The sequence below is a fragment of the Pseudonaja textilis genome, chromosome 1 (assembly GCF_049901715.1).
Source record: "Pseudonaja textilis isolate UNSWEBS1 chromosome 1, rPseTex1.2, whole genome shotgun sequence".
NCBI lineage: Eukaryota > Metazoa > Chordata > Lepidosauria > Squamata > Elapidae > Pseudonaja > Pseudonaja textilis.
In genome coordinates this window covers 83,099,040-83,113,797 of record NC_141990.1, presented here as the reverse complement: position 1 = coordinate 83,113,797, position 14,758 = coordinate 83,099,040, and the positions used below count along the sequence as shown (strand labels likewise).

At 33.3% G+C, this 14,758-nt stretch overlaps 1 protein-coding gene across 7 annotated transcripts in view; it reads left to right on the top strand.

Annotated features, from left to right (window-relative positions):
• STXBP5 (syntaxin binding protein 5) overlaps window positions 1-12,520 on the top strand; it is a 109,110-nt gene extending 96,590 nt beyond the window's left edge. For all 7 annotated transcript variants that reach the window (XM_026705634.2, XM_026705636.2, XM_026705635.2 and 4 more), the window contains 6 exons: window positions 1,143-1,382; window positions 2,621-2,990; window positions 5,154-5,319; window positions 7,765-7,876; window positions 9,692-9,912; window positions 10,324-12,520. In XM_026705634.2, the coding sequence (XP_026561419.1) occupies window positions 1,143-1,382; window positions 2,621-2,990; window positions 5,154-5,319; window positions 7,765-7,876; window positions 9,692-9,912; window positions 10,324-10,365 (1,151 nt within the window). In that variant the 3' untranslated portion in view covers window positions 10,366-12,520. The remainder of the gene's footprint in view (window positions 1-1,142; window positions 1,383-2,620; window positions 2,991-5,153; window positions 5,320-7,764; window positions 7,877-9,691; window positions 9,913-10,323) is intronic.
• Window positions 12,521-14,758: the final 2,238 nt, after the last annotated feature.

Sequence of the window (14,758 nt, the reverse complement as noted above, 5' to 3'; positions counted from 1 at the left end):
TTACAACTTAGGTTAAGGCGGTAATAAATAGTATAATTAAATATTCACAAAACCATCTGAAACAGCTTGATATTTCCCTATGCAAAGTTTTCTCAATTGGCATACTCTTGCCATAAGGACCCCACATGTGTTATTATTGCGCCTAATATATAATATAATATATACAATATAGCTCACTAGAGTAAATAACTTTTTAACCAGTATGTTCTCTAAAATTATCAGTCTACTTCCTGAAGATTAGATTAGAAATTTACAAGACAGACTCTAATCTTTAAAATGATACTGAAAACATGGTGAACAAATAACTTGCTACTTCCCTTCCAATAACTTCAAATAGATTTTTCACATGAATTCTTTTTAATTATGCTTCGGTACATTTACTATATTTTATCATAATCTTAATAGCCTTTACTATTCTGTAAACATATCTTCTCCAATCTCATCATCTTTAAAACCATATTCAGTAGGTTATGTGGTTGATGTTGATACATGCTTCAGTATCTGGATTTTTATTTTCTTCTGGATAACTATGCTTATTTTGGTTTTTGTCTGTGCTGTTTCCAATAATTAAACATTCATATAATTATTTCCTTTTTGTATCACTGATTGAAATTAGGTTAAAATACCATCATAATGATTGTTCAACAATAAAACTGGAATTTATAGTTTTGTATTTGTGTGTATGTATGTGTCAGAGAGGCAGATTTGAAAGAAGTTTTCCATTCCAGTGTGGTGCATCTAGTTTTCATCAAAATAAAAATGGCTGCATATATTTGAAGTAGTATATCATGTATAATATAACATTTATTTTTGAGAAAAGTATAATGGTAACTACTCTCCTGTTCAAAAATATAACTATGTAGTATGACCTAAGTATACCATACATGTCTAGGGTTCACTGCTAGATTTACAGTTCACAGGGAGCTATAGTCAGGTACCTGTCTAATGAACGTGCTTCTACATTTCCAATCTTATGTACTTCAGGTATACAATCCCTAAAAATGTAATTTCTGATATGAACCTAATATTACTGAGTTGAGATTTTGGAGGTGGATATACTATATGTAATACGTTCTGTAAAGTATGAAATAGAAACAGTAATGTTGTATTGCAGTATGTTTAATTAATGCAAAATCTTTCAGATATTAGAGACAATTCCTTCAGCCGATCCAGAAGTTCTAGTGTAACCAGCATTGATAAGGAATCCCGAGAAGCAATTTCAGCTCTCCACTTTTGTGAGACCTTCACCCGAAAAGCCGATACATCACCTTCACCATGCTTGTGGGTTGGGACTACTTTAGGCACCGTTTTAGTCATTGCACTGAATTTACCACCAGGAGGAGAACAAAGACTGCTTCAACCAGTAATTGTTTCCCCCAGTGGTATGTATTTAACAAGAAACAATGCACTAGCAAGACAATGATTTTACTATTATTAACTGATTATTACTGTGTATTATTAGTTCTCATTCTGCAATAATCTACAGAGAAGTCTCTTTAGTTATTTTTTTAGAAAAACTTTAGAGGGGAAATACAAGGTTTGGCTGATTGTTTTTGATCAGCATGCATTTCATTAGAAAAGGGAAATTTGTCATAAATGTCCCTTCATTTAACCTTTTTTTAAAAAAAAGATTTCACCAGCTTGGTTTTGGGAAGTACATATTTACTTTAAATTTGGACTTTAAAGACTTTTCAAAAATAAAATCTTAAATATAAAAGGCAGGTCAACAAACCATAAAAGCCTTAAACATAAAAATACCAAATAATCACTGTAAAATTTCACTGTAAAACACATTAAGGAAAAAAAAATGTAAATTAGATAAGGAAGAACATTCTAATAATTCCGTGTGAAGTCTCTTCTCCTCGAGAGATTGTCACTACTGATTGTTATTTCACACACATCAGCAGAAATACTGCAGCATGACACCAATCTTTTGTTGGTCTATTAAGCCTCTGGCTACCTATCTCTTCCTAATCATATGCCCCTTTGGCTGCTCTGCATAGCAGCATCACTGGCAGGGGCTAAAATAGAGGCCCAGGGCCTTCAACTGTCTCAGCCAGTTGCCACCACCCCAGGCCTCTCCTGTACTTCAACTCCAGCACAACCACTGCCACTGAGAAATGCCACTTCAAGCCTATTTACATTGTGAGAGTAACTGGGAACCAGTGTTTCCAGCTTGTATCAAGGAAATCCACCTACCTCCTAAGATTTAATGCTGCATTCTATATTTGAGATTTTAAGAAACCTTTAATTTACATACATATGAGCAGTGTAATATCATTTTTTAATGTGTGCCAGTATGTTCACAGAAAAAACAGACAACAAAGGTTATCTATCTTATAAAAGTTTCCTTTAACAAGAAGTAAACTGATTAGAAATTCATTTTTGTGTTTATGAATAGCTATCTAGGTTTCTAATGGTTTTGCAGTTTAAGAATTATTTTAAATACTTCCAATTCAGGAAATTTCTGTTTCACGTGTTATGTCGGAGATGCATGTAGTCTGTTATGAATGGAATATATACTAGAGTATTTTGCAGATAAAGTATCTACTAAAACATAAATAAAATACCCTTGAGCTATGCATAGCACTGAGTAATATCACTATTTTCTTCATCTTAGGAACTATTCTGAGGCTTAAAGGAGCAGTCTTAAGAATGGCTTTTCTGGACACAACAGGATCATTAGTTCCACCTGCATATGAACCCTGGAGAGAACACAATGTTCCTGAAGACAAGGATGAAAAGGATAAATTGAAAAAACGTCGGCCTGTCTCAGTATCTCCATCCTCTTCTCAGGAAATGATTGAAAACCAATATGCAGTGATATGCTCTGAAAAGCAAGCAAAAGTTATATCACTGCCCTCACAGAACTGTACTTATAAGCAAAATATAACAGAGACTTCATTTGTCCTTCGCGGAGATATAGTGGCACTCAGTAACAGTATCTGTCTTGCTTGTTTCTGTGCCAATGGACATATAATGACTTTTAGGTAAGGTGTTAATTGCTAAAAGGAGGGACTGTATCTGTTCCCTTTGAAATAAATTACAAAATAAAAATAGGAAAGGACAATTAATATTGTTACATAGATATCTAAATATGTTCCTAGATGGGACTGATTCCCTAGAATCTGTTTTACTTCAGATTACTTTTTTTTTCTTATGTTGCATTAAAAATATTCCTTTTTTATAGTGTCCCTTGTGCTGTCTGTAGATGTGCAAGGGAGCAAATCCTACTTTGGTTTCTTTTCTTGTGCCTGCAGACAGAGAGATGCCTTAGTCCTTCATCTTGTATTCTGGTTAATTTGATAATCAAACTATACTTTGTTTGCTTGGGTGATATAGTTTGAATTTTTAAAATAACATAGTATTTTTGCCTTTTTCCTTTTGCTGTCTTCATTTTAAGGAGAGGGTGCCTTGATTTGGTCTGAACTACTTAAAATTTAAATTAAAAACTGTCTTGATGTGACACTATAACAGTGGTTTAGAAGCTAGATTTTTTTCAGCAATTGGGGTTTATAACTGTTTGTCTGCTTTGCACTTCCATATGGTACAGAGTGTGACAAAGTCTCAGCAAAAAGTTAGTTGGAGCTCTAGGCCTAAAAGAATACCAGAAGGCCTCTGCTGGCCTCAGTGCTCACCCAAATAAGCATTCTGTGTATGTGCTAACGAGATGTGTCCAGAAACTCACAAGCAAAACATCAGAATAATGCTTCTTTTCCATTTGTTCCCCACTAAGAGTGTTATTTATGACTCAGGAAGTAATAGTTTATAATAATAATTGTTTTACTTCTATATACCCTTTTAAAAGCATTTAAATTGACGATCATCAATTCATTGGAGAATAGGAAATACTATTGTTTAACTATGCATTACATTAAAAAGGATTTTAATTGGTTTGGGATATATTGTCTTTATTTTGAGATTGGAAAGAAAGACTAAAATATTTCTCTCCACATTTCATATATTTATTTATAATGATATATTATAAGTAAACGATAAATAATAATCATAAATAAATGATATAATAATATATAAAAATAATTATTTTACCCATCTCTATAATGCTGCTTATCAAAAAGTACTAAACTTTGCTGTGCTTTCTTATGGGAAAGATGTTTTGATATTATGTCTTAAGCAGTAATATTTATTATAAAAGAACCTAGGGGAGAATGGCAGTTAGGATTGGTGTTATATTGTTGAATTTCTGCTAAAAAGTTTCATATTGGCGTATATTTGCAAACTTATTCAAATTATATTTTTTGTGACTTAATATATACATTTAGTAAGCTGCTTAAATGTCTAATGTCAGTCCTTCATAAACATTTATTTGTTCTAGTTTTCAGAATCAGAATGGTGTCTAATTGATTCCTTCTGCTGCCAACTTTCTTTAGATTGTGCAGCAGAAATTTTCTGTATAGGAACTCCTAGGAGCAGGGGCTAGATTGCAATATATTTTTCAGTATTGCTAATAGAAGTTAGAAGAGCTTTGTATTTCCAAGCAAGAATAACATAATTTTCTGTGACATTTATGATAAAGTTATTTGTGCTTTTCTATTTTATCTCCTTAGAAGCTTCTGTTAATATATTTTAATTGGGTGTTCCATCCACGGAGGAATTAAAGGGAGTATGTTATGAATTAGAAGAATCACATGGAAGTTTTATGTAGTGATCAGAATCCCCCCTCCCCCCCTCCCAAAAAAAAAAAAACCCTGTGATTTTAGTATTTGGTTATTTAGATTATCAATACTGTCTATTTAAAAAAAATAGATTATCAATACTGAATAATGGAGAATTTTCAATACAATTATTTAAACAGAATTTGGGAATATATGCATAATGATCTGTGAGTATAAATATGTTTGCTCTTTACCACTTATCAGATACAACATCAGTAAATTAAATATCAGCATTTTCTTTACTATATACCTGATGCAAGTTACCATGGAGTTGATTTGTTTCATGTACACAGTCACACAGATTCTTTGTTAAACATATTAAAACTTGTTTAGGCAGAACTTTTTAAGTCAAAGCTATGGAGTCAACAATATATGAGTACTTAAAAGAAAATGAAAACATAACCTATAAAACTTTATTAAAGACTAGAATAGGATACTGTGCTTTATTTTAACAAATTGTAATTCTGTTCTTTCAAGTTTGCCAAGTTTAAGGCCACTATTGGACGTATATTACTTACCACTTACCAACATGAGGATAGCCAGAACATTTTGCTTCACCAACAATGGACAGGCATTGTATCTTGTCTCACCAACAGAAATCCAGAGAATTACTTACAGCCAAGAAACATGTGAAAACCTGCAGGTAATTTTTAAATGTATTGCTATAGAAAAGCATTTATTGAAGAATGTGCTATTTATGTACAAATTGTAAATGTATGGTATATGTTTTCTTTTCTATCTCAGCATACATCACTTTAAGGTGTGGATATTTTAAATGCATCTTAAAGTTTCAATTTAATGTAGTCAGTAAATGTTACATTATACTGGGTATTTTTTCCTTCAGAAGAAAGTAAACTAAATCTTGTTATCTACACCCTGTAATAGTTTGGGATGAGCACAAGATGAAACCCTTATTCTCAAATTATGGACTCTGAGCAAATTGACGGTTTGCCAATTGGTGGCAGATTTGCTCATGCAAAGATGATCTCTGAAAATGTGGCCCAGCATGACCAAGTTCTTGCTTTGTATAGAATGATAGCTAAGGAACATTGGCACATCCACACATTCCTTCTTCAACCCTCAGTGGGCTTGAAAGCTGCGCTGTCTTTGGCTGGTTGGCTAGTGAGGTGGGAAAAGAAGGATCTTCATCTTTTTCCACTTTGAAAAATGTAGATATATAAAGTGGGCAATCTGGCACACTTGGAAAAATGTACACCTTGGAAATGGGCATGCTGGCATTGTGCTGCAAAGCAAAGGTACCTTTTTAGCAGAGTGGCAGGCACATGCAGTGGTTGTGCACATCTGCAAAACTGACAAATGAGAAGCAAGAGGATAGAAAGACATGTATAAAGCTTTATAGCATCTTGTTTACTTATTAAATTTATTTGCCGCCCATCTCGTTCGTTACAATCACCATTGAGTCCAAAATTTCTGTTAAGCGACACATTTATTAAATCAGTTTTGCCCCATTTTAGGACCTTTCTTGTAACAGTTGTGTCAGCTTTGAAATTCAGCTGCCACATTTTATTTGAAGGGATTGGAGGAGTTGAAAAGTTCAAGGTTATTCTGTATGTCATATTAAGAAATTCCAGTTGCACTTAATTGGTTCTTGTGATTTATGAAGTGTAGAAGTGAGAGGAGAGAAGGTGGATTCTGTGTAGCGCACAAAAATTTCACTTTGGGAAATTGCTTTAGACATACCAGATCTGTTTCTAAATAAATTAACTGGAGAGAAAATGTCTCGGAGTGATTGATATCATGGATACTTTCTGGATGCCTTACAAGTTGTTAAGTGAAGCACCTGCAGTTGTTAAATTAGTAACAAAGTTGTCAAGTGAATCTGGCTTCCCCACTTGTCAGGAAAGGTGATCACATGCAACCGTGTCATAAATATGAACCTTTTGCCAGGCACCTGAATTTCCATCACATGACCATGGGGATACTGCAATGGTTGTAAGTGTGAAAATAGCAATGGCACTTAGAATTATATGCCTCTTCATAGTGCTTTACAGCCCTCTCTGAAAAGTTTTACAGAGTCAGTATATGGCCCCCAACAATCTGGGCCCTCATTTTACCAACCTCAGAAGGATGGAAAGTTGAGTCAATGTTGAGCCGGTCAGGATCGAACTCCTTGCAGTCAGTTAGCCTGCAACACTGCATTCTGATCACTGTGTCCAACTACCTTTTTCATGCCATTGTAACTTTGAACGGTCATTAAATGAACTGTTGTAAATTGAGGACTAGTTGTACAAGGTGTCCAGGGCTGCATGCAACCCGTGGGCCACAGGTCAGATATGCCTGTCTTACAGGAAGGAGTGTAGTATTTCTAGGATGAATGGAAATCTGATCTGCAGAGTCCTCAAAAGACTGCCTTTTCCTTAGTTCCTCCCTGTTCATGATCATAGGAACAAATGATGCATAGAGGACTTTGCTATCTTTCAAGTATGAGATGCATCAAGACCCCTTTGGTGGAAGCAATTCATATAAAACCAGGGGCAAAGAATTAGTATGATGGTTCCTTGCAGCTAATGGGTATTCTTCTTCCTTCTTGGGCCCCAACAGGCCTGCTACTTGCATTGGAAGACGCACTCTAGATTTTATTTAATATTTTTGTATTTCACAGCCTCCAACTTTGTGGAGTAATACAGAGATTTGGGCACAGAACTTGTGTCCCTCCAAGTGATCTAGCTTTGTGTGCATAATTCATTGCCATGACAATAATTACACAAAGACTTTGCCAGAATTCTGAACTGGTATGCTTTCAGAAGTTACTCCAGTTTCTACCTGAATAAGCCAGGCTGGTTTGTCAGGAAAAGAAACAAGTTTTCCCAGTAATCTGAAATTTATACACAAACCATCAGGGTTGCACAGATAAAAAAAAACAGGCTCTTATAAAAAAATATTTGGCTCACCTAATCAGAGCTGGGTTATTGCAGAACCTGGTCCTATTCTTCCTGAATCAGCCAGCAACAGGACCAAATTTTAACATATTTAAAATACTGTAAATGTAGAAACATTTGAAGATGAGACCCTGAATTGGGAGACAAAGCAACCTTCTGATATGATTTAAAATGATTTTTATTTAAAGGAAATGTTGGGTGAGCTCTTCACACCTGTAGAAACACCAGAAGCACCAAACAGAGGGTTCTTCAAAGGTCTCTTTGGAGGTGGTGCGCAATCACTTGACAGGGAAGAACTCTGTGAGTTGATTTCATCTCTTTTTTTAAAAAAGAAAAACTTATGTCATATGAGGGGAATAGAAAATTAAACACAATTTATCAGTCCAACATAACTAAAAGTATGGAAAGAAATTGAAATAATGGAAACTATTGAAATATACTGCTTATTTCCTCTTACAAGTTGCTTTATTTATAAAAGGATGATTTTTTTTTTTGCAAAATTCTCACTCGTTTAATGTAGAGTTGATACAGTTGCATCAATATTTAAAGGTATATGTAATTTAAAAAATGGGATAGTCTCTGTGTTAAAACACTTTTTTAGTTCCATCCAGAGAAAAAACTAAAAAAAAATATTTCTAGTTTCCATGGGATGTAAAATGCACTAAAGTACAACTACAGATGTGGGAATAAGTATCCTGTAATCATTCCTCCTAGATTAGATACACTAAATAGATTTATATACTTTTGTATAGATTATTGTTCATTAATATATTTTCCATTTTCTTTGTTAAAAAGAATACAGAGTTTGCTACATGTAAAAAATAACATTAAAAGAATCCAAATGCAAAATTTAAATAGGTACTCATAAAACAGAAATTAATATCTCTGCAAGTATGTATCTATTAGAAAGATATTAGTGTTTTTTTCTGAAAACAAATGCAAAATATTTATTAGTTTCCAGTAAGGGAAAGCAGTTCAGGAGGCAGAAAAAAATAAAAATCTTGCAAATAGGGATTTACAAAGTTTAGAGAACATTATACTAAAATTAGAAGCACTAAAACATATTAATATTATTATATTTAAGACAAGTACTAAAAATTACTATGTGTGAGTCAGAACTGTGCTGATACACATTGTATCCACTTTTGTCATGTATATTCAGTAAGAGTGACTTTAAAATCTTCCAATACACGTAATATTATTAAAATATAATAATACTGATATCTTTTATTGGTAATAAAATACGGTCACTCATCACTTCATAGTCTCCTAGGAACATAAGAACCTCATATTAATAGTTTATTATATTACAATAGAACAAATTAAAAATATAAATCAGCAGTCTGGAAATCAGTGAAACAAAATAGCAAACCATTAGTGGTTTTACTGAATACTTTTCAGTTTCTGACTCATAAAGACAAAGGTGGTTGAAATAATACTTTTCCTCCTCTCCTCTTTCCTTTCCTTTCCTTTCCTTTCCTTTCCTTCTCTTTTGTTTTACATTTAGAAACAATGTTGCAACATAATGTGAAACAGCGTTTTTTCAAATTTAGCAACTTTAAAATGTATGGACTGTTGAAGTCCATACATCTTAAATTCCTGAAGTGAAGAACATGATGTAAAATATAAAGAACTGTTGAGGAATCAAACCAGTCAGTCTACACAACTAATAGCCACATCAAGGGCTTTAACTAATATTCTAATCCCCATGCCTGGAACACATCTAGATCTTAGGAACTTTCTGAAAAGCCAGCAACTCAAAGCCAATTTAATATGGGAAGGAGTTCTCCAAAGGGGAAACTGAGCAACAGAAAAGTCTTACTTTTTGGTTTACTACTTAATTATAAACTGAACAAGGAACAATTTATAGGTATATTAACTTTCTCTAAGTAATTTCAAATAATATTTTAAAAATCATGTATATAGTTAAATAGGGATAAGATATTGACTATATCGCTGTTAGGATTATTGAATAATTTTCAACACATTATTTTCATTTGGTTTTATCATAAAGTATATTGTTTCATCTCTCCCAGTGTGTAATTCTGCGTGCAAGTAGTAAGTTCTCCTCTGAAAGGAATGCAAACATAATTTGTTTTTTCTTGATATGATCAGTTGGTGAATCTGCTGCTGGAAAGGCATCAAGAAGCCTTGCCCAGCACATACCAGGACCTGGTGGTATTGAAGGAGTCAAGGGAGCAGCATCAGGAATAGTTTGTGAGTTGGCACGAGCCAGAATAGCATTGGATGAAAGAGGGCAAAAATTGGGAGAGCTGGAAGAACGAACAACAGCCATGTTAGCTAGTGCTGATTCTTTCTCAAAGCATGCACATGAGGTACGTCCTTCTCAGTATCAGTTTACTTTTTTTACAAGAAGACCAATTCTTTCGGTTTATTCTTTCCAGTTTGAATAGAGTAGCATGAACGTTAGTTCACTGTGGATATTCTGGGGAAGAATGTGAATATTCCCATTATGTCAGCAGTTATGATCAGATAGGCTTTCCTGGTCATCTTTATTTAAATTAATTGGTTGTTATATTTTTAGAGGTAGAAACTTAATAAAATGAATTTATGCAATTTATATTTGTGGGGTTCATTTTTTCTGTACTACTTTTAACTATCTATTCAGTTATTCACTCATTAATAATGTCATTAATAATGGATACTTTGTAGTCTTTAGAATAAATGGCATTGTGTATACTCTCAGATGCATTATTATATATTTTGTTCCTTTGTTTTGCTTTTAGATGATGTTGAAATGCAAGGATAAAAAATGGTACCAGTTCTGACAACACATTCTCAAATGCATCTCTATAACTTTACCTTGAAGAAAAATCTTTTCATTAACTTCTGCAGGACCAGCAAAGCTGGAAGGGTGTCAGCCAATGGGTACAGATGTTTCCTAGCACAAATTATGCACTGGTTTACCTCAGTCGTACAGCTTTAACTGAGGATCATTGTATTTAAAACTGACACCCACATCGTGAGGGTGTGTTTGCGCATCTGCGCATGTATGTGTGTTATCTGTGGGATGACTGGGAGCTTGAGAACAGAATTGATGGCAAAGAGAACACATGGACAAAAATAGAAAATTTGGAATCAAAAGAGCAGGGGCAATGCAGGATCTATCCTGTGTTAATATTTCATATGCCAAAAGTTTTGTGCTATTGTTGTTGCTGCCAGTGTTTCATCCTCCTCCAAGAGGCTGCAATAAATCAGGGGTCCAAGAGCTAGAATAAAGTTCATTTTATGGGACTATTAACTGATCTACACCTTTCCTCCTTAAAAGCACATTCATAAAGCTGTCTGAAAATGACTTATTCTGCTACCATTTCTCTGATCTGATAAACTGGAAATACACAAGTTCCATCTTGAATCTACACATAGTTCACATGCAGTCACATAGTCTCTTCTTGGACCCCTGATCTAATAGTATTGTCTTTGCATCTTTATATTGTTGCTGCATTGGGACTTCATAATAAACCATGGCATGCTTTTGCTTCAGTTTTTGTTTAACTATAGCTTTGTTCATACTCAACAAGATTACTTTTAATGCCTGTGACTTACTGGTCTGAAATAAGCCATCTTCATAACTCAGTTTGAAGCTAGCTTGTTTCAATAAACTTTAGGTAAGATTGACGACATATGACCATATAGCATTAAACTGCTGTTAATCAGATGTGAAAGCTTCCAATTTTGTATGGCCATATCTGAGAAGCAAAAGAAAGAAACTTGTAAGCTCAAGGCTTGCTGTAGCTCATTTCTCTCATAATAATCCATGTTTTTTGTGATGTCCACATGCAGCCAGCATCAAGTAAAAAATAAGATGATAAATTACTTTGCATCATAAAAACACAAGTGATTGACCTGCACATCATGCTAAAAGTTTTCATTTGTGTTATGGCTGTCTAATGTGAAAAGTAAAAATATCTCTTGCAATGATACATATTTGTCATCTTTCAACCAGTTATATATATATTTTTTATTTTCCTGCCAATATAGCTGGATCATTTTATAATTTTTTACATGGATACAAATTTAATTCATGCTGTACAACTTACTTTGTGTGTTTAACAGAATGTATTTGTGTAAGAATTTAAATATCAGGTATGTAGCTAGCTTACATGCCCAATCAGGTAAACTTGTCTTCAGTTCAGTGTTGAACTCTTAAGATACAACTTTCACAATTTATCAATTGCATTGTACTAAAATATATTCAGGAAAAAAAACAGAATTTAATTTGAAAATAGTTTCTAAGTCAAACCCATCAGCAAAGAAGTTGGCTCCTTAATTTGAGTGTGCTTATTTGGAAACAAGTCTTTTAATTTGAAAGGAATTTTCTTCCATGTAAGTGCCCTTTGATTCACTGCATAGATTACACAATAAAGGTAAAATCAGAGTGGATTGTTTTCAAAGCACTCAATATTTTACCACTTTAAGAACTGGTAGATTCTTATGTAGATTTGTACGAGAGGAGGGATTTAAGATGTGCCAAATTGAAGCAGTATATTTTTAGCTAATAAAGGCTGCACCAAAGCCATATTATAAAATAACTTATTTTAAAATATTTAGAAAAATACATAATTAAGAAATGTTTGTCATGTTGGAAATCAGAAATAGTGACTAATTTATGATCATTTGCAAACAGCCTTAATTAGTGTAGGCTTTATTTAAGCAAGTGCCAGTATATGGCCATTCGGAGGCTTGAGTTTTATTTTTCTAAACACTTGCCCAAACTCTGCAAATGTTGAATGAATTATTTGATATGCATGTCTGAAGTTTAAGCCAAAAGAAAATTTCCTGGTGTTGGTTAAGCAATGGTTTGGCTCAAAATATTATTTGGATATGCATTTATCTGTAATATGGTTCAGTCCACGTTAAAAGTTACTGACTGGCATTGTTTAATGAAGTCTTTCAAATAAATTAGACCTACTTCTGAAAGAATATGATTTAAGAAACCTTTCATTTAATAAAGCTAAGCCCTTTCAGTCTGGTTACAACACTGGGTGGATAATGTGCAAACTTCAGGAAAGCTGAAATCTGTTTCTCTCTTGGGGTTGCTAATATATTTTGCTAGTATATATAAAGCATTAGATTATTACCTCTCTTCAGTGCAGCTTTGGGTAAGGATACTATGAAATTCACTTAACGTATCAGAGAAGAAAATTTCAATATTCCTGCAAATATTGAACATTTGATTCAGCAAACGGTTCTTGCCACCAAATTTTGAGCCAGATATAAAATTACTTGCTTACTTATTTTGCTTGTATGACATTTAATTATAGTACAGTTGTGGGGTGTTTAAGGGATGTAAAATAAATTACTTGAGTTTATAAGAATATGTTGAATAAGATCCATAAGCCAAATTTTTTTAAAGATATGTGACATAGGCATAAAAATGTTAACAACTTATTTATTATTGTAACCTCCCTATGCATTAGTAATTTCACTTGTCAGTTGCTAATTTTTGTTGTTGTACAAATAGTATGATCTAGCTTAAAATTGTTAAGTTTGGTTGATTTCTGATGGAAACATTTAAGCACGTGCTAAAAAAACGTCCTATTGATTTCTTGGCTCTTACCTTGGCTTGATTGTATCTTGCAGTCTGAAGCATAAACCTTAGTACACTTAACTGAAACATGATTTCCTTTAAGGAAAAATGTTTTACAGCTACAAATAAACAGAATAGTAATTCTTCCAGTTGTAAAAGTGGATGGAAAAGAGAATGCTATAATGAATCAAGAATTAATGATGTCAGCTTTCTTACCTGCTGGAAGTGCTCCCACTCATTCTGAATTCTGAGGTGATCTCCATTATGCATTTGTGAACAAGTATTCGATAGATGACAAGCTTCATGAAGGAGATGCCAACAAACACCTTCTAAAATGTGCATTTTATACCATGAATGAAATAATTTAACTAGAAAATATTTGCAGAAAATAGACTTTGGCAAATATGCCATTTTACTGGTTATGTTCATTTAACACTATTTGTCAATTCTCCTTGAAGTAACATACAGTTGTAGGACAGTTTGCTTCATACATAATTTATTTGTTGTTGTATTAGGGACATTACCATTAGGTTCTTCAGTTGCATTTCATCTGGACAAGTAGTCAGAATAAGGCTGCATACATTTTCAAAATTTGGAATGCATATTAGAAATGTTTGGTGGTTCTGTCATATTGTGGTAGACATCCTGATGCTCTCTTTATTGCATGGCCAGTAATCATAAATTATGAGCTTTATATTCAAACTATATATGGAGCACCAAGTTGTATACTCCTAGTATGCACATTCATTTTTTGAGGCCTTCCACAACTCTATCAAATTAATTTGGGATAGTTTTCATAGTGCTGTGCTGAGCCATCTCTTATTTTGAATGTTGATGTGAAGGAGGAAGAACGCTTTTAGACTTGATGAAATTTCTTGAAAGGTTAGTTGTAGTTTATTAGTGGCAAATCCCTATTCACCAATCCGTTCATGCATTATTTAATAAACAAAACAAAAAGTGTTTTCTTTCTAGAAAGAGTTGGTTGCTTATGTAGACATTCAAACATGACAAGTAATCATTGCATTAAAGCATTACTATAAAACTTGTTTTCCTATGGTTACATAATCTGTTTCTAATGATTATTTTTAATGGTGTTGGAAGTAATTAATAGTGTCTGCAAACTTATTTAAAAGATACTGTGGGCAGAATTAAAAAACGGTGGGGAATGTATAAGAAGTTAATATATAGATGAGATAAATTGTAAGGACACATGAACACCTTGATAATATTTGAGACACTAATTAAAAATTAGCAAAATGGGAAAGCATGTTTTCATTCACAAAATATGTCCATATTTGCCCAGCACATTTTGTTTGGAAAAGCCAAAACAAAATACAAACAAAATCCTTCCTCATTATGGTTGTTGATTTTGAACTGTTGTAACTGCATTGACTAGTGAGAGAAATATATTTCACATAAATACGTATATCCTTTCAAAATCAGTGGAAAGAATGTAGTATTTCTTTTGAGGAAAATGTGTAGCTCAGAACTTTTTAGAAATAGATATAGTGGTTAAAATAAAGAATTAAAAGTGTGTTATCATTGTTTCTTTACTTACCACAACTGTGCAATTATTAAACCACTGATACTGTGTCAGAGGCTCATTCCACAATAGCCAGGACAGTTTGATA